Here is a 23,490-nt window from a genome sequence, read left to right as displayed (position 1 = left end):
AACACCAGATAAGGAGGAGAACACTGCAGAGCAGATAATTCTGAAACTCTTCTAGCGGAAGAAATTGCAGCCAAAAACAAAACTTTCCAAGATAATAACTTAATATCAACGGAATGTAAGGGTTCAAACGGAACCCCCTGAAGAACTGAAAGAACTAAGTTGAGACTCCAAGGAGGAGTCAAAGGTTTGTAAACAGGCTTGATTCTAACCAGAGCCTGAACAAAGGCTTGAACATCTGGCACAGCTGCCAGCTCTTTGTGAAGTAACACAGACAAGGCAGAAATCTGTCCCTTCAAGGAACTTGCAGATAATCCTTTCTCCAATCCTTCTTGAAGAAAGGATAGAATCCTAGGAATCTTTACCTTGTCCCAAGGGAATCCTTTAGATTCACACCAACAGATATATTTTTTCCATATTTTGTGGTAAATTTTTCTAGTTACAGGCTTTCTGGCCTGAACAAGAGTATCAATAACAGAATCTGAGAACCCTCGCTTTGATAAGATCAAGCGTTCAATCTCCAAGCAGTCAGCTGGAGTAGGACCAGATTCGGATGTTCGAACGGACCTTGAACAAGAAGGTCTCGTCTCAAAGGTAGCTTCCATGGTGAAGCCGATGACATATTCACCAGATCTGCCTACCAAGTCCTGCGTGGTTACGCAGGAGCTATCAAGATCACCTACGCCCTCTCCTGATTGATCCTGGCTACCAGCCTGGGGATGAGAGGAAACGGCGGGAATACATAAGCTAGGTTGAAGGTCCAAGGTGCTACTAGTGCATCTACTAGAGTCGCCTTGGGATCCCTGGATCTGGACCCGTAGCAAGGAACCTTGAAGTTCTGACGAGAGGCCATCAGATCCATGTCTGGAATGCCCCACAGTTGAGTGATTTGGGCAAAGATTTCCGGATGGAGTTCCCACACCCCCGGATGCAATGTCTGACGAATCAGAAAATCCGCTTCCCAAGTTTCCACTCCTGGGATGTGGATTGCAGACAGGTGGCAGGAGCGAGTCTCCGCCCATTGAATGATTTTGGTCACTTCTTCCATCGCCAGGGAACTCCTTGTTCCCCCCTGATGGTTGATGTACGCAACAGTCGTCATGTTGTCTGATTGAAACCGTATGAACTTGGCCCTCGCTAGCTGAGGCCAAGCCTTGAGAGCATTGAATATCGCTCTCAGTTCCAGAATATTTATCGGTAGAAGAGATTCTTCCCGAGACCAAAGACCCTGAGCTTTCAGGGATCCCCAGACCGCGCCCCAGCCCATCAGACTGGCGTCGGTCGTGACAATGACCCACTCTGGTCTGCGGGAGGTCACCCCTTGCGACAGGTTGTCCAGGGACAGCCACCAACGGAGTGAGTCTCTGGTCCTCTGATTTACTTGTATCTTCGGAGACAAGTCTGTATAGTCCCCATTCCACTGACTGAGCATACACAATTGAAATGGTCTTAGATGAATGCGCGCAAAAGGAACTATGTCCATTGCCGCTACCATCAAACCTATCACTTCCATGCACTGTGCTATGGAAGGAAGAGGAACGGAAGGAAGTATCCGACAAGAGTTTAGAAGTTTTGTTTTTCTGGTCTCTGTCAGAAAAATCCTCATTTCTAAGGAGTCTATTATTGTTCCCAAGAAGGGAACTCTTGTCGACGGAGATAGAGAACTCTTTTCCACGTTCACTTACCATCCGTGAGATCTGAGAAAGGCCAGGACTATGTCCGTGTGAGCCTTTGCTTGAGGAAGGGACGACGCTTGAATCAGAATGTCGTCCAAGTAAGGTACTACAGCAATGCCCCTTGGTCTTAGCACCGCCAGAAGGGACCCTAGTACCTTTGTGAAAATCCTTGGAACAGTGGCTAATCCGAAAGGAAGCGCCACGAACTGGTAATGCTTGTCCAGGAATGCGAACCTTAGGAACCGATGATGTTCCTTGTGGACAGGAATATGTAGATACGCATCCTTTAAATCCACCGTGGTCAAGAATTGACCTTTCTGGATGGAAGGATTGTTCGAATGGTTTCCATTTTGGACGATGGAACCTTGAGAAACTTGTTTAGGATCTTGAGATCTAAGATTGGTCTGAACGTTCCCTCTTTTTTGGGAACTACGAACAGATTGGAGTAGAACCCCATCCCTCGTTCTTTTAATGGAACAGGATGAATCACTTCCAGAAGATAACCTTGGAAGACTATTTCTAGCGCCCAAGGATCCAGAACATCTCTTGCCCAAGCCTGAGTGAAGAGAGAGAGTCTGCCCCCCACCAAATCCGGTCCCGGATCGGGGGCCCGCATCTCATGCTGTCTTGGGAGCAGTGGCAGGTTTCTTGGCCTGCTTTCCTTTGTTCCAGCCTTGCCTTGGTCTCCAGGCTGGATTGGCTTGAGAAGTATTACCCTCCTGCTTAGAGGACGTAGCACTTGGGGCTGGTCCGTTTCTGCGAAAGGGACGAAAATTAGGTTTATTTTTGGCCTTGAAAGACCTATTCTGAGGAAGGGCGTGGCCCTTGCCCCCAGTGATATCAGAGATAAACTCTTTCAAGTCAGGGCCAAACAGTGTTTTCCCCTTGAAAGGAATGTCAAACAATTTGTTCTTGGAAGACGCATCCGCTGACCAAGATTTTAACCAAAGCGCTCTGCGCGCCACAATAGCAAACCCAGAATTTTTCGCCGCTAACCTAGCCAATTGCAAGGTGGCGTCTAGGGTGAAAGAATTAGCCAATTTAAGAGCACGAATTCTGTCCATAATCTCCTCATAAGAAGAAGAATTACTAATAATCGCCTTTTCTAGCTCATCGCACCAGAAACACGCGGCTGTAGTGACAGGGACAATGCATGCAATTGGTTGTAGAAGGTAACCTTGCTGAACAAACATCTTTTTTAGCAAACCTTCTAATTTTTTATCCATAGGATCTTGGAAAGCACAACTATCTTCTATGGGTATAGTGGTGCGCTTGTTTAGAGTAGAAACCGCCCCCTCGACCTTGGGGACTGTCTGCCATAAGTCCTTTCTGGGGTCGACTATAGGAAACAATTTTTTAAATATGGGGGGAGGTACGAAAGGTACACCGGGCCTGTCCCATTCTTTATTAACAATGTACGCCACCCGCTTGAGTATAGGAAAAGCTTCGGGGGGCCCCGGGGCCTCTAGGAACTTGTCCATTTTACATAGTGTTTCTGGAATGACCAGATAATCACAATCATCCAAATTGGATAACACCTCCTTAAGCAGAGCGCGGAGATGTTCCAACTTAAATTTAAAAGTAATCACATCAGGTTCAGCTTGTTGAGAAATTTTTCCTGAATCTGAAATTTCTCCCTCAGACAAAACCTCCCTGGCCCCCTCAGACTGGTGTAGGGGCCCTTCAGAAACAATATCATCAGCGGCCTCATGCTCTTCAGTATTTTCTAAAACAGAGCAGTCGCGCTTTCGCTGATAAGTGGGCATATTGGCTAAAATGTTTTTGATAGAATTATCCATTACAGCCGTTAATTGTTGCATAGTAAGGAGTATTGGCGCGCTAGATGTACTAGGGGCCTCCTGTATGGGCAAAACTGGTGTAGACGAAGGAGGGGATGATGCAGTACCATGCTTACTCCCCTCACTTGAGGAATCATCTTGGGCATCATTTTTACTAAATTTATTATGACATAAATTACATCTATTTAAATGAGAAGGAACCTTGGCTTCCCCACAGTCAGAACACAATCTATCTGGTAGTTCAGACATGTTAAACAGGCATAAACTTGATAACAAAGCACAAAAAACGTTTTAAAATAAAACCGTTACTGTCACTTTAAATTTTAAACTGAACACACTTTATTACTGCAATTGCGAAAAAGTATGAAGGAATTGTTCAAAATTCACCAAAATTTGTCTTAAAGCCTTAAAAGTATTGCACACCAAATTTGGAAGCTTTAACCCTTAAAATAACGGAACCGGAGCCGTTTTTATATTTAACCCCTTTACAGTCCCTGGAATCTGCTTTGCTGAGACCCAACCAAGCCCAAAGGGGAATACGATACCAAATAATGCCTTCAGAAAGACTTTTCTATGTATCAGAGCTCCACACACATGCAGCTGCATGTCATGCTGTTCTCAAAAACAAGTGCGCCATACCGGCGCGAAAATGAGGCTCTGACTATGATTAGGGAAAGCCCCAATAGAATAAAGTGTCTAAAACAGTGCCTGCCGATATTATTTTACAAAAAATACCCAGATTAAATGATTCCTCAAGGCTAAATATGTGTAAATATGATCGATTTAGCCCAGAAAATGTCTACAGTCTTAATAAGCCCTTGTGAAGCCCTTATTTACTGTGTGAATAAAAATGGCTTACCGGATCCCATAGGGAAAATGACAGCTTCCAGCATTACATCGTCTTGTTAGAATGTGTCATACCTCAAGCAGCAAAAGACTGCTCACTGTTCCCCCAACTGAAGTTAATTCCTCTCAACAGTCCTGTGTGGAACAGCCATGGATTTTAGTAACGGTTGCTAAAATCATTTTCCTCATACAAACAGAAATCTTCATCTCTTTTCTGTTTCAGAGTAAATAGTACATACCAGCACTATTTTAAAATAACAAACTCTTGATTGAATAATAAAAACTACAGTTAAACACTAAAAAACTCTAAGCCATCTCCGTGGAGATGTTGCCTGTACAACGGCAAAGAGAATGACTGGGGTAGGCGGAGCCTAGGAGGGATCATGTGACCAGCTTTGCTGGGCTCTTTGCCATTTCCTGTTGGGGAAGAGAATATCCCACAAGTAAGGATGACGCTGTGGACCGGACACACCTATGTTGGAGAAATGAAGATCTTAGCTAGAATTCTGTAAAATTATTTAAAACAAAACTGCATCATTAAAAAAAAAAAAAAAAAAAAAAAAAAAAAAAAAAACACAAAATAAAATTAAAAATACCTTTGCGTAACTGGTAGTATCCATGAACCTCCAGAAGAATGTCTATAGAGACGTGCCAGAGCACAAAGCCAACCATTACGTACGTGTCCCACGGGTCAGGAAGATCAAGCGCCGGCAAATCCATCCCCAGAAACATTGCAGCCACTTAAAAATACATAAACAAACAAATAAAAGATCACAAAGTCAAATGAGAAAGTCAAAAGTCCTTCTACCAAAGTATAAAATAAATTCAAATGTTTGCTATTAGATTTGCTTTTGCAAAATTATATAGATTTACCTAAAGGATTGAAAAAAGAAAAAAAAAAAAATGTTTGTATCTTCAAAAATGATAAAAGATAGAAGACAATTAAATTAACACTGGACAAATCCAATAAGGTTTTTTAAACAAAATAAATACATTTATGTGCATTGTCAGGATTCAGAACACCCACCATTAAAACAAACAGATCTGCCCATTAACTGAAAGGCATCAATGCAAGGAATAAAAGAATAAAATCAGAGCAAAAAATAATAATTTTCCGCAATATTGTTTTATTCTTTCATTATTTACTAGAACAGCCGGTTTTCCAAAAGAGACATAAGTGAGGCAGCCAACAGAGTGAAAACACTCGTTTTAAAATGGTTATTTGACAGTCCCCAAAATAATACTGGTTACGGAATTATACTCAGAAAGATGCCTTACATTGTTTTTTTATTAAAGTGAATGGAAATTGTAATGAATGAGTGCCTGGTTTTTAAAAATATTTTTAAAAATAGGGGCACTTTTATTACTCAAATTTTACATTTCAGCGTTTTTAAATACTTACCTTTTTCTTTAGCAAACCTGGACCGGTGATCCCCGCCCGCTTTTCATGCTGTACTATAATCACGGCGTGGGCTTCACTAGTTGGACGCTCTGGGGTGCACGTCATGATTGGAGGAAGCCAGTTTTGTCATTGCTGAGTACAGAGAAGCTGCGGGCGGAGTCCAGGTTTGCTACAGAAAAAGGCAAGTATTTTTTTTTTTTTTAAACCGCTGCAACGCAAAGTTTAATTAGGTTTTTTTGTTTAAGTTTCCAGTTTACTTTCATTATCATTGTTCTTAATCTTTTTTACTGAGGCATCAGCTTCTACAGAGCATGTGCAAGAGTTCACAGTGCATATATGAATAAGTGTGATTGGCTGATGGCCGTCACATGATACAGGGGGAGGGAAATTGAAAGATTTTTAAATTAGTCAGGAAACATCTACTGATCATTTGAAGTTCTGTTGTCTTATTTTGTTACTATATATTTACTGATTATGCAATTCTAATGTATTTAATGGAAGTTTAAAATACATAATTTGGATAATTTTTGTATCTGAAAACAGGCTACAAAAGGATCCTGGGAAAATCTCATTGCCTCTGTTATACATAAATATAGCAAAGAATTAGAACTTACCAGCTATTATTCTAGCTGCAGTGCCACTTCCCCAATGTGTCCAATTAAACAATGCCCTCCTATGTAGAAGATAAAAATTACAAAAATATGGTGACATGAAGATACTGGGGGACAAAAACTGCATATTTTGTTTGCGTCTGTTAATTATCAATAAAGTAAAACAAGAACAAAAATTTAATAGAGTCTGCAGTTAAAAGGGTCTGACAAAACGCTGTAACTTGATAGCGACTATTATAATAATACAAAAATAAATAAGCATACGACAATCAGAATAAACATTTATTTGTAGTGTAATAAAAAAAGTCCATTCTGTTATGCAATTATCAATGTCCCTTTAAAATTAATTTATTTTTTTCAAATTACATAGATTTTATTTGACTCTTCTGTTACTGAGAATACATGTGTTGACTACTCATACAAGAAATTAGAATATATTTAAAAAAAAAAAAAAAAAAAAAAAGTATATTGGACTCCATACCTGGCAGTGCGAGGTGGCGGTCGGAACACTGCTAGAACTGGTTGAAGAATTGCCAATGCCATCACTATACAACCCAAATATGGATGATAACCTGCTCTCTAAAAGAAAAAAAAAAACTTGCATGATCAGTTATAATGTACAATACACAAAGAGCAGCATTGTTAACTTTTTTTTTGACAATCTTGAGATTTTCATGGTTTAAATTATGAGAGGATACCACTAGGGGGAGTTTTAATTTTCACACGTGTGAAGCTTTAAACACTAAAACCAATGCATTGAAAGAAAAAAGATTAGTCTGAGAACAACAAGTACATGTAAGATGTATTTTTTAAAGTTTCATTAGCTGTTTAAAACTTTACACTTATTTTGTCAATATTTAGTGTCTATAAAACAATGGGAGCTGCCATGTTGTAACTTAGTTTACCTTCTCTGCTGTGGCCAATTAGGAACAGTTATAAATAGGTCACTAGATTGTGTAGCCAATAGCTGTGTGTAATATAACAGTGTTCTGCACTCTCATTTCTAACAGGAACTGGAACGCTCACAATTTCAGAATGGAACCAAATAAATAATGAAGTATATTGCAGAGTTCTTTTTATCTATACAATTTATCATTTTATATTACCATCTCAAAGTGTTTAATGTCCCTTTAAAAAGGGACAGTCAACACTAAAATTATTATTGTTTAAAAAGATAGAAAACACCATTACTATCCATCCCCCAGCTTTGCACAACCAACAGTTATATTAATATACTTTATAACATTGAAACCTCTAAATGCCTGCCTGTTTCTAAGCCATTAAAGACAGCCTCATATCACATGCTTTTATATTTGCTTTTCACAACAGGAGACTGATAGTTCATGTGAGCCATGCAGATAACATTATGATCACGCCCATGGCTTGTGGCAGACACAGCTCTAATTGGCTAAAATGCAAGTCAATAGATAACTAAAAAGTCATGTGATCAGGAGGCTGTCAGAAGAGGCTTAGATACAAGGTAATTACAAAGGTAAAAAGTATATTAAAGGGACACTCAGGTTTTATTAAATTTTTATGATTCAGATAGAGCATGTAATTTCTAAAAACTTTCCAATTTACTTCCATTAAAAAAAATGTGCACAGTCTTTTATATTTACACTTTTTTTGAGTCACCAGCTCCTACTGAGCATGTGCAAGAACTCAGACTATATGTATATGCATTTGTGATTGGCTGGTTGCTATCACATGGTACAAGGGGAGTGGAAATATACATAACTTCAAAATATGTTAGAAAATAATCTACTACTCATTTGAAATGCTATTGTATTGTCTTGTTATCTTGCATTTGTTGATTATGCAAATCTGCTGTGTTTACTGGTCCTTTAATATAACTGGGGAATGGGTAATAAAGGGATTATCTATCTTATAAAACTTCTGGTGTAGACTGTCCCTTTAAGAGAGATCAGAAACACAAAATAAAACATTTTCGCTAATTTACTATTTTCCAAATTTACTCTTGTATTACTTTGTTGAAACGTGGCTCCTTTTTATGAGAGCATACTGAGGTATATTCAGGAGACTACCTCCATAACTGGTGTTATTTTGTGCATACCTCCTGATCAGACATTATTGTAAAGCTCTGATTGGAAGGTTTGGGGTTAAATCAGGATGGAATTGCCTTGAGAAAATACTATTTCTTTACTCACAATGAATTCTTAGAATTTTGCATTTATAGTTCCAGGAGGGTAAAATTCATCACAAACTTATACAAAAGTGGAATGCTTTAAATAATCAAGAAATAAAGACAATTATGCAAACCTTAGTAAAGGGAATGACCAATTCCAATAAATCGCATATTCTTCTGGTTTCCTTTACTTACTTTGCTCCAGTGACCTCTGTATACAAACGGAAGTGCGAAAGCGACACTTGTCAGAACCACGGTTGTGATCATCAGAGTACGGTGCACCTTTAACGGGAAAGAGATTTTATTTATTACAAAAAAAAAAAAAAAAAAAGCCATTACTAAATAAAAGTGAAAATATTTATTTGGTAAAATCCATTTCTAAAGACTTTATGCAGTATAAGTCATTTAGTCCAACTATTACATTTGTGTCCAACTGTATGGAACACACAGGGAAAATCAAGGAGTTTTATACAATGTTTGATAATGAACAGGTAGTAGTTAAAAGGGACAGTCGACACCAGAATTGTATTGTTTAAAAAGATAGATAATCCCTTTATTACCCATTCCCCAGTTTTTCATAACCAACACCATTATATTAAATGTACCTTTTACCTTTGTGATTACCTTGTACCTAAGCCTCTGTAGACTGCCCCTTATCTCAGAGCTTTTGACAGACATGCAGTTTAGCCAGTTTAGACTCCTAAATAATTCCATGGGAGTGAGCACAATGGTATCTATATGACATGAACTAGTACTGTCTAACTGAAAAACTTTCAAAATGCTCTGAGTTAGGAGGCGGTTTTCAACCGTTTAAAAATCTGTTTGAGCCTACCTAGGTTTAGCTTTTCTAAAATACCACCAAGGGAACAATGCAAATTTAATGATAAAAGCAAATTAAAAATGTGTTTAAAATTGCATGCCCTATCTGAATCATGAAAGTTTAATTTTTGACTAGACTGTCCCTTTAACCCCTTGATTGCTCTGAAAACAGGAATGAGCTTTAACCCCTTTATTGCCCCTCAGCTTCTGTACTTTATATTTGTCATTGTTATAGAAAGTTAAAGGGACAGTCATCAGGAAAACGTTATCCCATACTTTAGAACCACAAAAAAAAAATGTGCCTGCACCACATCCCATCTTCAATACCACTAACGTTATAAGTCTAATCATCGAAAGCCCATACAGTTTTCAGTGGTAGATATGGCCGCCAAACTACTCCCCCTCCACCTCCGTCCCCTTTTTTTTAATTCAATCCTCATTCACAGGGATGCTGTTCTATTTCAAATGCGCATGCACATTATAATTTTAGTCCGCTCGCTATTAGAAATAGAAAGTGTCTCCGTGAACGCGGGTAAAGAATCTAGCCTAGGATTTGATTCCGATTGGTTGAAGACTTTAAGAAGAAGCCTCCTATGTAACGGTGGGAGGAGTTTGGCGGCCATATCTACCGCTGAAAACTGTATGTTCATTCGAAGATTAGACGCATAACGTTAGTGGTATTGAAGATGGGATGCGGTGCAGGCTCAGTTTTTTGTGGATCTAAGGTATGGGATAAAGTTTTCCTGGGTGTTGACTGTCCCTTTAAAGTGAAAAATTTCAGTGGGCTAATTCATTACAGCATGTTATTTTAATACTAGCAACCCTGCAATTGTTTATCTTTGCTGATTGGGCAACGAGCAATTTTTGCTTGGGACCAGCGGTGCTCTGCAACTCCTGAGTGGTACTTTAACAATATGTTTAATTCCTTTGCATATAGCATTGCAGGGTTGTTAGTGTTGAAATGACCTGATCCTACAAAATGAGAACATGCAATTTTTCCACTATAATGGCTCTGAACTATTGGAAGAGTGGGCTCAACCCTGACAGATTAAAGTGCTCATTCACAGTCCTGAATTAGGATTAATTAAACTGGATAATTCAAGATGTTGCAGTTGGTTGCAGTAAGGGTTAAACTGTGCTATGAGTGTTTGCGTAAGTTTCAGTTTTGGAAAAACAGAATTTATGTTTACCTGATAAATTTCTTTCTCCAACGGTGTGTCCGGTCCACGGCGTCATCCTTACTTGTGGGATATTCTCCTCCCCAACAGGAAATGGCAAAGAGCCCAGCAAAGCTGGTCACATGATCCCTCCTAGGCTCCGCCTACCCCAGTCATTCGACCGACGTTAAGGAGGAATATTTGCATAGGAGAAACCATATGGTACCGTGGTGACTGTAGTTAAAGAAAATAAATTATCAGACCTGATTAAAAAAAACCAGGGCGGGCCGTGGACCGGACACACCGTTGGAGAAAGAAATTTATCAGGTAAACATAAATTCTGTTTTCTCCAACATAGGTGTGTCCGGTCCACGGCGTCATCCTTACTTGTGGGAACCAATACCAAAGCTTTAGGACACGGATGAAGGGAGGGAGCAAATCAGGTCACCTAAATGGAAGGCACCACGGCTTGCAAAACCTTTCTCCCAAAAACAGCCTCAGAAGAAGCAAAAGTATCAAACTTGTAAAATTTGGTAAAAGTGTGCAGTGAAGACCAAGTCGCTGCCCTACATATCTGATCAACAGAAGCCTCGTTCTTGAAGGCCCATGTGGAAGCCACAGCCCTAGTGGAGTGAGCTGTGATTCTTTCAGGAGGCTGCCGTCCGGCAGTCTCATAAGCCAATCGGATAATGCTTTTAATCCAGAAGGAGAGAGAGGTAGAAGTTGCTTTTTGACCTCTCCGTTTACCAAAATAAACAACAAACAAAGACAAAGTTTGTCTGAAATCCTTAGTAGCTGCTAAGTAAAATTTGAGAGCACGAACTACATTCAAGTTGTGCAACAAACGTTCCTTCTTTGAAACTGGATTAGGACACAAAGAAAGGTACAACTATCTCCTGGTTAATGTCTTTGTTAGAAACAACTTTTGGAAGAAAACCAGGTTTAGTACGCAAAACCACCTTATCTGCATGGAACTCCAGATAAGGAGAAGAACACTGCAGAGCAGATAATTCTGAAACTCTTCTAGCAGAAGAAATTGCAACCAAAAACAAACTTTCCAAGATAATAACTTAATATCAACGGAATGTAAGGGTTCAAACGGAACCCCCTGAAGAACTGAAAGAACTAGGTTGAGACTCCAAGTAGGAGTCAAAATTTTGTAAACAGGCTTGATTCTAACCAGAGCCCGAACAAAGGCTAGAACATCTGGCACAGCTGCCAGCTTTTTGTGAAGTAACACGGACAAGGCAGAAATCTGTCCCATCAAGGAACTTGCAGATAATCCTTTTTCCAATCCTTCTCGAAGGAAGGATAGACTCTTAGGAATCTTAACCTTGTCCCAAGGGAATCCTGCAGATTCACACCAACAGATATACCAAATTATGTGGTAATTTTTCTGGTTACAGGCTTTCAGGCCTGAACAAGAGTATTAATAACAGAATCTGAGAACCCTCGCTTTGATAAGATCAAGCGTTCAATCTCCAAGCAGTCAGCTGGAGTGGGTCGAACGGACCTAGAACAAGAAGGTCTCGTCTCAAAGGTAGCTTCCATGGTGGAGCCGATGACATATTCACCAGATCTGCATACCAAGTCCTGCGTGGCCACGCAGGAGCTATCAAAATCACCGACGCCCTCTCCTGATTGATCCTGGCTACCAGCCTGGGGATGAGAGGAAACGGCGGGAACACATAAGCTAGTTTGAAGGTCCAAGGTGCTACTAGTGCATCCACTAGAGCCGCCTTGGGATCCCTGGATCTGTACCCGTAGTAAGGAACTCTGAAGTTCTGACGAGAGGCCATCAGATCCATGTCTGGAATGCCCCACGGTTGAGTGACTTGGGCAAAGATTTCCGGATGGAGTTCCCACTCCCCCGGATGCAATGTCTGACGACTCAGAAAATCCGCTTCCCAATTTTCCACTCCTGGGATGTGGATAGCAGACAGGTGGCAGGAGTGAGACTCCGCCCATAGAATGATTTTGGTCACTTCTTCCATCGCTAGGGAACTCCTTGTTCCCCCCTGATGGTTGATGTATGAACTTGGCCCTCGCTAGCTGAGGCCAAGCTTTGAGAGCATTGAATATCGCTCTCAGTTCCAGAATATTTATCGGTAGAAGAGAGTCTACCCGAGACCAAAGACCCTGAGCTTTCAGGGATCCCCAGACCGCGCCCCAGCCCATCAGACTGGCGTCGGTCGTGACAATGACCCACTCTGGTCTGCAGAAGGTCATCCCTTGTGACAGGTTGTCCAGGGACAGCCACCAACGGAATGAGTCTCTGGTCCTCTGATTTACTTGTATCTTCAGAGACAAGTCTGAATAGTCCCCATTCCACTGACTGAGCATGAACAGTTGTAATGGTCTTAGATGAATGCGCACAAAAGGAACTATGTCCAGTGCCGCTACCATCAAACCTATCACTTCCATGCCCTGCGCTATGGAAGGAAGAGGAACGGAATGAAGTATCCGACAAGAGTCTAGAAGTTTTGTTTTTCTGGCTTCTGTCAGAAAAATCCTCATTTCTAAGGAGTCTATTATAGTTCCCAAGAAGGGAACCCTCGTTGACGGAGATAGAGAACTCTTTTCCACGTTCACTTTCCATCCGTGAGATCTGAGAAAGGCCAGGACAATGTCCGTGTGAGCCTATACTTGAGGAAGGGACGACGCTCGATCAGAATGTCGTCCAAGTAAGGTACTACAGCAATGCCCCTTGGTCTTAGCACCGCCAGAAGGGACTCTAGTACCTATGAGAAAAACCTAGGAGCAGTGGCTAATCCGAAAGAAAACGCCACGAACTGGAAATGCTTGTCCAGGAATGCAAACCTTAGGAACCGATAATGTTCCTTGTGGATAGGAATATGTAGATACGCATCCTTGAAATCCACCTTGGTCATGAATTGACCTTCCTGGATGGAAGGAAGAAGTGTTCGAATGGTTTCCATCTTGAACGATGGAACCTTGAGAAACTTGTTCAAGATCTTGAGATCGAAGATTGGTCTGAACGTTCCCTCTTTTTTGGGAACTATGAACAGATTGGAGTAGAACCCCATCCCTTGTTCTCCTAATGGAACAGGATGAATCACTCCCATTTTTAGCAGGTCTTTTACCCAATGTAAGAATGCCTGTCTTCTTATGTGGTCTGAAGACAACTGAGACCTGTGGAACCTCCCCCTAGGAGGAAGCCCCTTGAACTCCAGAGAATAACCTTGGGAGACTATTTCTAACGCCCAAGGATCCAGAACATCTCTTGCCCCAGCCTGAGCGAAGAGAGAGAGTCTGCCCCCCACCAGATCCGGTCCCGGATCGGGGGCCCGCATTTCATGCTGTCTTGGTAGCAGTGGCAGGTTTCCTGGCCTGCTTTCCTATGTTCCAGCCTTGCATAGGTCTCCAGGCTGGATAGGCTTGAGAAGTATTACCTTCCTGCTTAAACTTAGGTTTATTTTTGGTCTTGAAAAGACCTATCCCGAGGAAGGGCGTGGCCCTTGCCCCCAGTGATATCAGAGATAATCTCTTTCAAGTCAGGGCCAAAGAGTGTTTTCCCCTTGAAAGAAATGTCAAGCAATTTGTTCTTGGAAGACGCATCCGCTGTCCAAGATTTTAACCGAAGCGCTCTGCGCCACAATAGCAAAACCCAGAATTTTTTCGCCGCTAACCTAGCCAATTGCAAGGTGGCGTCTAGGGTGAAAGAATTAGCCAATTTAAGAGCACGAATTCTGTCCATAATCTCCTCATAAGAAGAAGAATTACTAATAATCGCCTTTCCTAGCTCATCAAACTAGAAACACGCGGCTGCAGTGACAGGGACAATGCATGCAATTGGATGTAGAAGGGAACCTTGCTGAACAAACATCTTTAGCAGACCTTCTAATTTTTTATCCATAGGATCTTGGAAAGCACACTATCTTCTATGGGTATAGTGGCGCGCTTGTGTAGAGTAGAAACCGCCCCCTCGACCTTGGGGACTGTCTGCCATCAGTCCTTTCTGGGGTCGACTATAGGAAAACAATATTATAAATATGGGGGAAGGTACTAAAGGTATACCGGGCCTGTCCCATTCTTTACTAACAATGTACGCCACCCGCTTGGATATAGGAAAAGCTTCGGGGGGGCCCCGGGGCCTCTAAGAACTTTTCTATTTTACATAGTGGTTCTGGAATGACCAGATAATCACAATCATCCAAATTGGATAACACCTCCTTAAGCAGAGCGCGGAGATGTTCCAACTTAAATTTAAAATTAATCACATTAGGTTCAGCTTGTTGAGAAATGTTTCCTGAATCTGAAATTTCTCCCTCAGACAAAACCTCCCTGGCCCCCTCAGACTGGTGTAGGGGCCCTTCAGAAACCATATCATCAGCGTTCTCATGCTCTACAGAATTTTCTAAAACAGAGCAGTCGCGCTTTCGCTGATAAGTGGGCATATTGGCTAAAATGTTTTTGATAGAATTATCCATTACAGCCGTTAAATGTTGCATAGTAAGGAGTATTGGCGCACTAGATGTACTAGGGGCCTCCTGTATGGGCAAGACTGGTGTAGACGAAGTAGGGGATGATGCAGTACCATGCTTACTCCCCTCACTTGAGGAATCATCTTGGGCATCATTTTTACTAAATTTTTTATGACATAAAATACATATAGTTAAATGAGAAGGAACCTTGATTTCCCCACATTCAGAACACAATCTATCTGGTAGTTCAGACATGTTAAACAGGCATAAACTTGATAACAAAGCACAAAAAACGTTTTAAAATAAAACCGTTACTGTCACTTTAAATTTTAAACTAAACACACTTTATTACTGCAATTGCGAAAAAGTATGAAGGAATTGTTCAAAATTCACCAAAATTTCACCACAGTGTCTTAAAGCCTTAAAAGTATTGCACACCAAATTTGGAAGCTTTAACCCTTAAAATAACGGAACCGGAGCCGTTTTTATATTTAACCCCTTTACAGTCCCTGGAATCTGCTTTGCTGAGACCCAACCAAGCCCAAAGGGGAATACAATACCAAATGATGCCTTCAGAAAGACTTTTCTATGTATCAGAGCTCCACACACATGCAGCTGCATGCCATGCTGTCCTCAAAAACAAGTGCGCCATTACCGGCGCGAAAATGAGGCTCTGACTATGATTAGGGAAAGCCCCTAAAGAATAAGGTGTCAAAAACAGTGCCTGCCGATATAATCATATCAAAATACCCAGAATAAATGATTCCTCAAGGCTAAATATGTGTTAATAATGAATCGATTTAGCCCAGAAAAAGTCTACAGTCTTAATAAGCCCTTGTGAAGCCCTTATTTACTATCTTAATAAAAATGGCTTACCGGATCCCATAGGGAAAATGACAGCTTCCAGCATTACATCGTCTTGTTAGAATGTGTCATACCTCAAGCAGCAAGAGAACTGCACACTGTTCCCCCCAACTGAAGTTAATTGCTCTCAACAGTCCTGTGTGGAACAGCCATGGATTTTAGTTACGGTTGCTAAAATCATTTTCCTCATACAAACAGAATTCTTCATCTCTTTTCTGTTTCTGAGTAAATAGTACATACCAGCACTATTTGAAAATAACAAACTCTTGATTGAATAATGAAAAACTACAGTTAAACACTAAAAAACTCTAAGCCATCTCCGTGGAGATGTTGCCTGTACAACGGCAAAGAGAATGACTGGGGTAGGCGGAGCCTAGGAGGGATCATGTGACCAGCTTTGCTGGGCTCTTTGCCATTTCCTGTTGGGGAGGAGAATATCCCACAAGTAAGGATGACGCCGTGGACCGGACACACCTATGTTGGAGAAATTAGCATTTGGGTGTTCGGGGCTTGCAGATAGGGTTAATAACAATGACTCAGCACTTGACTGACTGTACTGGCCAAGTTTATAAGCCACATTTTCATAAAAATATAAAACCCAAGTGATTTATTTTAAAGAGCACAATTTAGTACATGAAACCACTTCTAATGCTGTCCTGTCACCCCGTAGCTTTTTAAGAAACCTTTTTCTTCTCCATGATAAGCCACCAATATATTTCAATTTGTTTACATTTCATTTTAATCAAAAAGACATCTTTAATACACATTACCTGGAACCAAATCTTTTCCCCACACAAGAGTGAGCCTGGCCAGACAGGTTTGAAGAATCGAGCAACGATAACCCCAATACTGACTGTGGTCATCCACGCCATGATCATAAACGCACCTGAAGAAAAAATCATTAAAAACGGACTGGTGGCAGCTTTAGTCTGTTGAGAGATTCCATATACATCTGCTTAATTTAAAACCATCACAGCCTTTAATAAACATCAAGTGATTTAAAGACATTTACAGGTCAGTAAACCCTAAAACAATGCAAGACATGATGTGTTCAAAACAAATAGCTTGAGAATAATAAGCAGATGTAAATTTTAAAAATTTATATTAATTGTATAAATATTTAAGACGCAAAATAGGTTTTATTTTAAAGGCACCAAGCTGTAAACCCTGTGCAGAAGTAGGTTACAAAAACCCCTATACAACTTGGATACAAAATGGGAATATCTGGATCACATCAATACCCCAGGGGTAGCACAGAGAAGGAAAGGTCCAAAATAGGAACACACACACAGTAAACACCTCAGCACATGCATGGTTTACTAGAGAAAGTTAAAGATAATGTGCTGATTAGCAGAAGAGGAGATCATCTCTCCCCAAGACAGCAAGTACAACAACCAGTATGAAACCCTAGGGAACCAATGCGTTTAGAGGTCTCTATGTTAGGGCTTAAACGCAGACATCCACAAGCTTGGCCCTCCAGAGGTTTTGGAACTACATTTCCATGATGCATCATGGGAAATGTAGTTCCAAAACCTCTGGAGGGCCAAGCTTGAGGGTGTCTGGCTTAAAGGGAAGTAGTACTAAAAAAAATAAAAATACATTTTACCATGCATATGAAAGAAAAGTACAAAGTGGTTAAAGGGACAGTAAAGTGAAAGCTACATTTTTAAGGTTCAGATTGAGCAGGCAATTTAAAAAAAAAACAAACAAAAAAAAAAACTTTCCAATTTACTTATAATTGTTAATTCTCTTAGTATCCTTTGCTAAAAAGCATACATATGTAGGCTCAGGAGCAGCAATGTGCTACTGGGAACTTAGCTATTGGTTAGTAGCTGCACTTGTATAACCCTTAATGGCTTGCCTGATCTGTTCAGCTAACTCCCAGTAGTGCATTACTATTCCTTCAACAAAGGATACCAAGATAATTAACCAAATTTGATCATAGAAGAAAACTGGAAAGTTGTTTAAAATTGTATGTTCTGCCTAAATCCTGAAAAAAAAATTGGAGATAGTGCCCCTTTAAAAGGATAGAACACATTTAGAGAGAAAGCATTTTAAAAATATAGAAGGGAGAAAAAAGGAGGCGCCACAATAGTGTGAGATCGTAGATATAGGGGACCCCCACAAAACGATACAAGATCACTTACTAGATTATAAGCACTTGAGAAGTGCCACAGGTGCAGGCTGAACTATTCAAAGCTGTCCAGCGAGCTTATCCTCACGATCCGAAAGCCAAAGGGTAAAATTCAGATTCCCCCACATGTACTGAGGTCGGAGATGAGCCAAGTATTGATGTGGATTCCCATTCAGGGAAAAAAAACAGCTCATGTGGTGCTAAAAGTTAGACGCTCCCAGTTTAGCTCTGTTGATGAGGTTAGGCGATGAAACCCATGATGAGGTTAGGCGATGAAACCCATGATGAGGTTAGGCGATGAAACCCATGATGAGGTTAGGCGATGAAACCCATGATGAGGTTAGGCGATGAAACCCATGATGAGGTTAGGCGATGAAACCCATGATGAGGTTAGGCGATGAAACCCATGATGAGGTTAGGCGATGAAACCCATGATGAGGTTAGGCGATGAAACCCATGATGAGGTTAGGCGATGAAACCTCATCAACAGAGCTAAACTGGGAGCGTCTAACTTTTAGCACCACGAGAGCTGTTTTTTTTCCCTGAATGGGAATCCACATCAATACTTGGCTCATCTCCGACCTCAGTACATGTGGGGGAATCTGAATTTTACCCTTTGGCTTTCGGATCGTGAGGATAAGCTCGCTGGACAGCTTTGAATAGTTCAGCCTGCACCTGTGGCACTTCTCAAGTGCTTATAATCTAGTAAGTGATCTTGTATCGTTTTGTGGGGGTCCCCTATATCTACGATCTCACACTATTGTGGCGCCTCCTTTCTTCTCCCTTCTATCTGCAGATCGTCGCTGGTGCCATCAGCCTTGGAAGGAGTGTTTGCTGCCGCATACCCGCTAATTAGTGGACATCTGGAGGAAAGAATCTCCATTACATGAACTTTGTATGAGGACTATACGTATACTCTATAATACCTGGGTACCTTATTGTATGTATCCTGCATTGCTATGCAATATCTTCACCAATATGTGTCTTTAATATCACTTGTTACTATTGTGTGTTTTTAATATCACTAGCATTGATAGTAACTTGGTCTTAGCAACATTGTATTTGTTGTTTGAGGTATATTGAAATCGTGCTCTCTAATAGAAGGACACATTATACATCACTTTTTGGCACTGTATATTACGCTATATTGCGTCCACATATACCACATTTTTATATATATATATATATATATATATATATATATATATATATCCAATACCAGTTCTGTATCACATACATCACGCACATCTCAAATTCCTTGTCCTTTGTTGAAGAGGTTACTAAGGATACTGAGATATATAAAAAATTTTGTATGTCCTTTTTTGTATGCACTTTATTTGTGTGCACCATATCTAGGCGCCTTCACTTTTCTATATCACATTTTAAAAATATATGAGCCATGAGCAGAGGCTAGCCAAACTGTTTTCTCTAGAAAAAATGTGCTTGAGGCGCAACATGATTACTTTATATAAATATATTCAAGGCCCATATACAGAGATGGCAGAAGCTCGGTTTATTCCAATAAAATTGTTTGTGACAAGAGGACACAATTTAAGGCTGGAGGAAAAGAGATTTAATCTCCTGAAACTTTTTTTTTTTTTTTTTTAACTGTAAGAGCAATCAAATTGTGGAACTTACTACCTAAGGAGGTAGTACATGCCAATACCTTAGATACATTTAAAAAAGGTTTGGATACATTTCTGGCTAGAAACAGAATTCAGGGATAGGATTGATGGTGTTAAATGGGTCACCTTTTTTAATGGGATTAATTTAAGATCAACTGGAGCTTTTTTGTAAGTATATTATATTAGTATAGGTCTAACTCTATGGACTTCTGTCTTTTTTCAACCTCATCTATGTTACAATGTATTACATATTTATTTATTTTTCTCCCTAAACCTATTTTCAACCCCTGAAGACAAGATATACACAAACTTACACTTCCTGTCAACTTCATAGTAAGCAGCTTTCACTTAAAATATTGTTTTTGCATAAAAAAAAAAGCCAACATATTTAGCTAGGTCTATTTGATGCACATTTTTAAGAGTGACTTGTTCCTTTAAGAATTTACAGCAGGAAGAAACATTTGCAAAGTATAGCGGTGTGTGATCCAGCTCTATGCAGATTAATTGAATATGCAAATGAGCTAAGCTAATAGAGAGAACTACTGAATATTGGCAGGTCTCAGATGCGGTCAGTTAAAGGGACATGCAACACACATTTTTTCTCTCATGATTTAGAAAGAGCATACAATTATAAACAACTTTCTAATTTGAGTCATTCTCTTGATATTCTTTGCTGAAAAGCATATCTAGATATGCTTAGTAGCTGCTGATTGGTAGCTGCACATAGATGCCTCCTGTGATTAGTTCACTGTGCGCATTGTTATTTCTTCATTAAAGGATATCTAAAGAATGAAGCAAATTAGGTAATAGAAGTAAATTGGAATGTTGTTTAAAATTGTATTCACCTTAATCATGAAAGAAAATGTTTGGGTATAGTGTCCCTTTAAGGAACTGAAAATCCATGCTTATTTTGCCAACATAATGACAATGGGTAGCCTTGTCTACTCCAGTTATAAATACTGATTGGCCCTTCCAGATAAGGCAAGAGGTGGGTACTAAAAAAAATGGCATCAAGGTGTTAATGTATTCCAAATATTTAAAAAAAAACTCACCCACTATTGTTAATATATTGCAAGACAGCAGAAAATATCCAGATAAAACTGCTAAATTACCATGAAACTTGATGAGGGTCGGTGACCGTGATCCGCCTACATCCTCAGGAGAGCCGGTGATGTCATACATCTTGTTTGTAATCAGAGGCTGGCGACGATGTCTTAAAATACGTCCTTTTAATAAGCAGAAAAAAAAACAAAACAGTAAAACAATGCATCTCCGTTTATACGCTTGACCCCCAAGTTGTTAAAAGGGACATGAAACAATGTTTTAAGATTCAGATAGAGCAAGTGATTTTAAACAACTTTCTAATTTACTTCTTTTATCAATGTTTCTTCATTCCCTTGGTATCTTCTGTTGAAAAGCAAGGATGTATGTTTAGGAATCGGCCCATTTCTGGAGCACTATACGGTATCAGAATCATAGAATGATGCAAATTTGATAATAGAAGTAAATTGGAAACTAAAATGGAATGTTCTGTCCGATTCACTAAACATTTTTGGGTTTCATATCCCTTTAAGTTAGTAGGCTCCAACACCTAAACCTCCACACGGATTAGCAGGAAAAGCAGACACTCATTCCCCCCCCCCCCCCCCCCCGCATTTCAAAATCCCATTACACAAACAGGAGCCACAGGAGTCTGTATACATCAGTATACATCTAAAGGTTTGGGGCTTGGTTAGGATTCTAAAAGTCAGCACAATGTTAAAAATCAGCAAAACTATAGATTTTTACAAAAACACCCCCAGGTGGGCTATACAACTGCATCATCTACAAAACATTAATGCAAAGAAAGTCTAGTGTTCAATGTCCCTTTAAATGCCTCACAAAACCTTCCCCTTAAGGGGTCAAAGGCTCCTTTTCCCGCTATGCCACGCTGATGTACAAGCTCTACCTCTCTATATAAATGTTTTAATTTGACATAAGAAACTTACCATCTTCAGCCTCGCCATCTGCTAGAAAGATGAAGTATTCTGCATCCAAGCGAAACCTCTCTGGGGAGGACGGAATGCTAATGTTACGTCTAAAAGAGCACTGAACAAAACCATCTTCCAACTTCCACGCAAGGTCCTGAAGAACATCCTAGATCAGAGAGAGAGAGTAAAAAGCAGCTGCTAAATTATGTTAAAGGGACACTGAACCCAAATTTTTTCTTTTGTGATTAAGATAGAACATTGCATGCTCTAATTTACTCCTATTATCAAATTTTCTTCATTCTTTTGGTATCTTTATTTGAAAAAAAAGAATGTAAGTTTAGATGCTGGCCCATTTTTGGTGAACAACCTGGGTTGTTCTTGCAGATTGGTGGATAAATTCACCCACCAATAAACAAGTGCTGTTGAGGGTCTAAACCAAAAATTGGGTGGCTCCTCAGCTAAGAAGCCTTTTTCAAATAAAGATAGCAAGAGAACGAAGAAAATTTGATAAATGGAGTAAATTAGAAAGTTGCTTAACAATGCATGCTCTCTGAATCAGGAAAGAAAAAAAAATTGGGTTAATTTTCCCTTTAAATAAACATTTTAACGCTATAATAAATAACATTCTATTTGTAATGTTTGTAACACTGACGTTTCCTGTGAGGTTGATTTAAGAACAAATGATTTAGCTACAAAAATTCCTAACGACTTTAAACATTAGATACGTTTTCAAATGGATTGTAATCATTCCCATGTGCCTTTCTCCTGCAGAAGTTAAAGTACGAAGCGATGACGCTGCTGAGCAGAACTGGCGCACAGCTCCTTTTTGGGAGCTGCAATGTTTGCGGCTCCTAAACAAACACCTAAAAGCAGGAATGCAATACTGGGAGCTAGCTGAACACATTGGGTGAGCCAATAACGCATATATGTTCAGCCACCAATCAGCTGCTCCTGAGCTTACCTAGGTATCCTTTTAACAAAAGGATACCAAGAAAACAACACAACTTAGATAAGACATAAATTGGAAAGTTGTTTAAAAATCACAAAAAAAAAAAAAAAAAAAGGAAAGTGTTATGTCCCTTTAAAGGTGCCACCATGTTGTAAACCTAGGTTTCCTTCACTGCTGAGGACACCGTATAATTATCAAAAACTCATTGGCTTGGACAGAAGTCACAAAACCTTTGGAGGCTTTTTTGAGAATTATATTGTATGATTTGTGGGTCTCCTTTACACCTAGGCCTCTGCTTAGCAAGATAAACAGTGCTCAAACTAAAATGTGTCTTTCTAAAACTCTATGAGGGACCTCATTACAGAGAAAACATCTTAGATAATCAGAGTTGAGAGCTTTACATCACCGGACCCTTGGTGTCAAGCCTGGAGTCTGCATTTCCACAGCAAAATAAAGCATATTGCAAAGGTTTTTTTACGACAGAGCATTTTATATTCTCAAGGTGAATAATGTCCCTTTAATGTCTTTGCAGGGGGTTAAAAGATACAGTATGATCAGTATTACAAAAATGACGATGTAATGAATTAGATAAACTAATAAGGATTTCATTTTTCATTGGAATATTCTTTACCATGGCATATTACAATTTGATGCTCTTCCATAGACAAACAAATATTTCAGTACATTTGTTTAATTATTTTATTTATTCTAACAAATGAGGTACGTTTGCAGAATATTCAACTGACCCCTCTAACTAGGCCTGTGTCAGGGGTTGCAAGATTAAGGGGGGGGGGCGGAGAATAGGACATTTTGAGGTATGTCCTTGGATTCCAGTAGTGATAAATATAGGCGGAAAATACGTTACTAAAAAACTGTTGCTGAAATATACTAGGGCATATAGTAAAAACATAGCTTAGTGTTCGTATAAATAGTACTTTACTAAAAGGGAACCCACACCAGACCAGCCTTTATATTTTTTTTAATCATGTGCTATATACTTGACACTAAACCCAAATTAGAGCAGGCAATTTTAATCTTTCTAATTTACTC

The 23,490-nt window shown here is 39.8% G+C and overlaps 1 protein-coding gene across 5 annotated transcripts in view; it reads right to left on the bottom strand.

Annotated features, from left to right (window-relative positions):
• The window catches only part of LOC128641413 (putative ferric-chelate reductase 1), a 258,303-nt gene that overhangs the window by 5,015 nt on the left and 229,798 nt on the right, over positions 1 to 23,490 (bottom strand). For all 5 annotated transcript variants that reach the window (XM_053694043.1, XM_053694039.1, XM_053694040.1 and 2 more), the window contains exons 8-14: positions 21,510 to 21,657; positions 20,634 to 20,747; positions 16,533 to 16,648; positions 8,673 to 8,759; positions 6,813 to 6,910; positions 6,335 to 6,393; positions 4,915 to 5,058 (exon numbers count right to left, since the gene is read on the bottom strand). In XM_053694043.1, coding sequence (XP_053550018.1) covers positions 4,915 to 5,058; positions 6,335 to 6,393; positions 6,813 to 6,910; positions 8,673 to 8,759; positions 16,533 to 16,648; positions 20,634 to 20,747; positions 21,510 to 21,657 — 766 coding nt within the window. The remainder of the gene's footprint in view (positions 1 to 4,914; positions 5,059 to 6,334; positions 6,394 to 6,812; positions 6,911 to 8,672; positions 8,760 to 16,532; positions 16,649 to 20,633; positions 20,748 to 21,509; positions 21,658 to 23,490) is intronic.

This window comes from Bombina bombina, chromosome 10 (assembly GCF_027579735.1).
Source record: "Bombina bombina isolate aBomBom1 chromosome 10, aBomBom1.pri, whole genome shotgun sequence".
Taxonomy (NCBI): Eukaryota; Metazoa; Chordata; class Amphibia; order Anura; family Bombinatoridae; genus Bombina; species Bombina bombina.
This window is presented reverse-complemented; position numbering and strand designations above follow the sequence as displayed.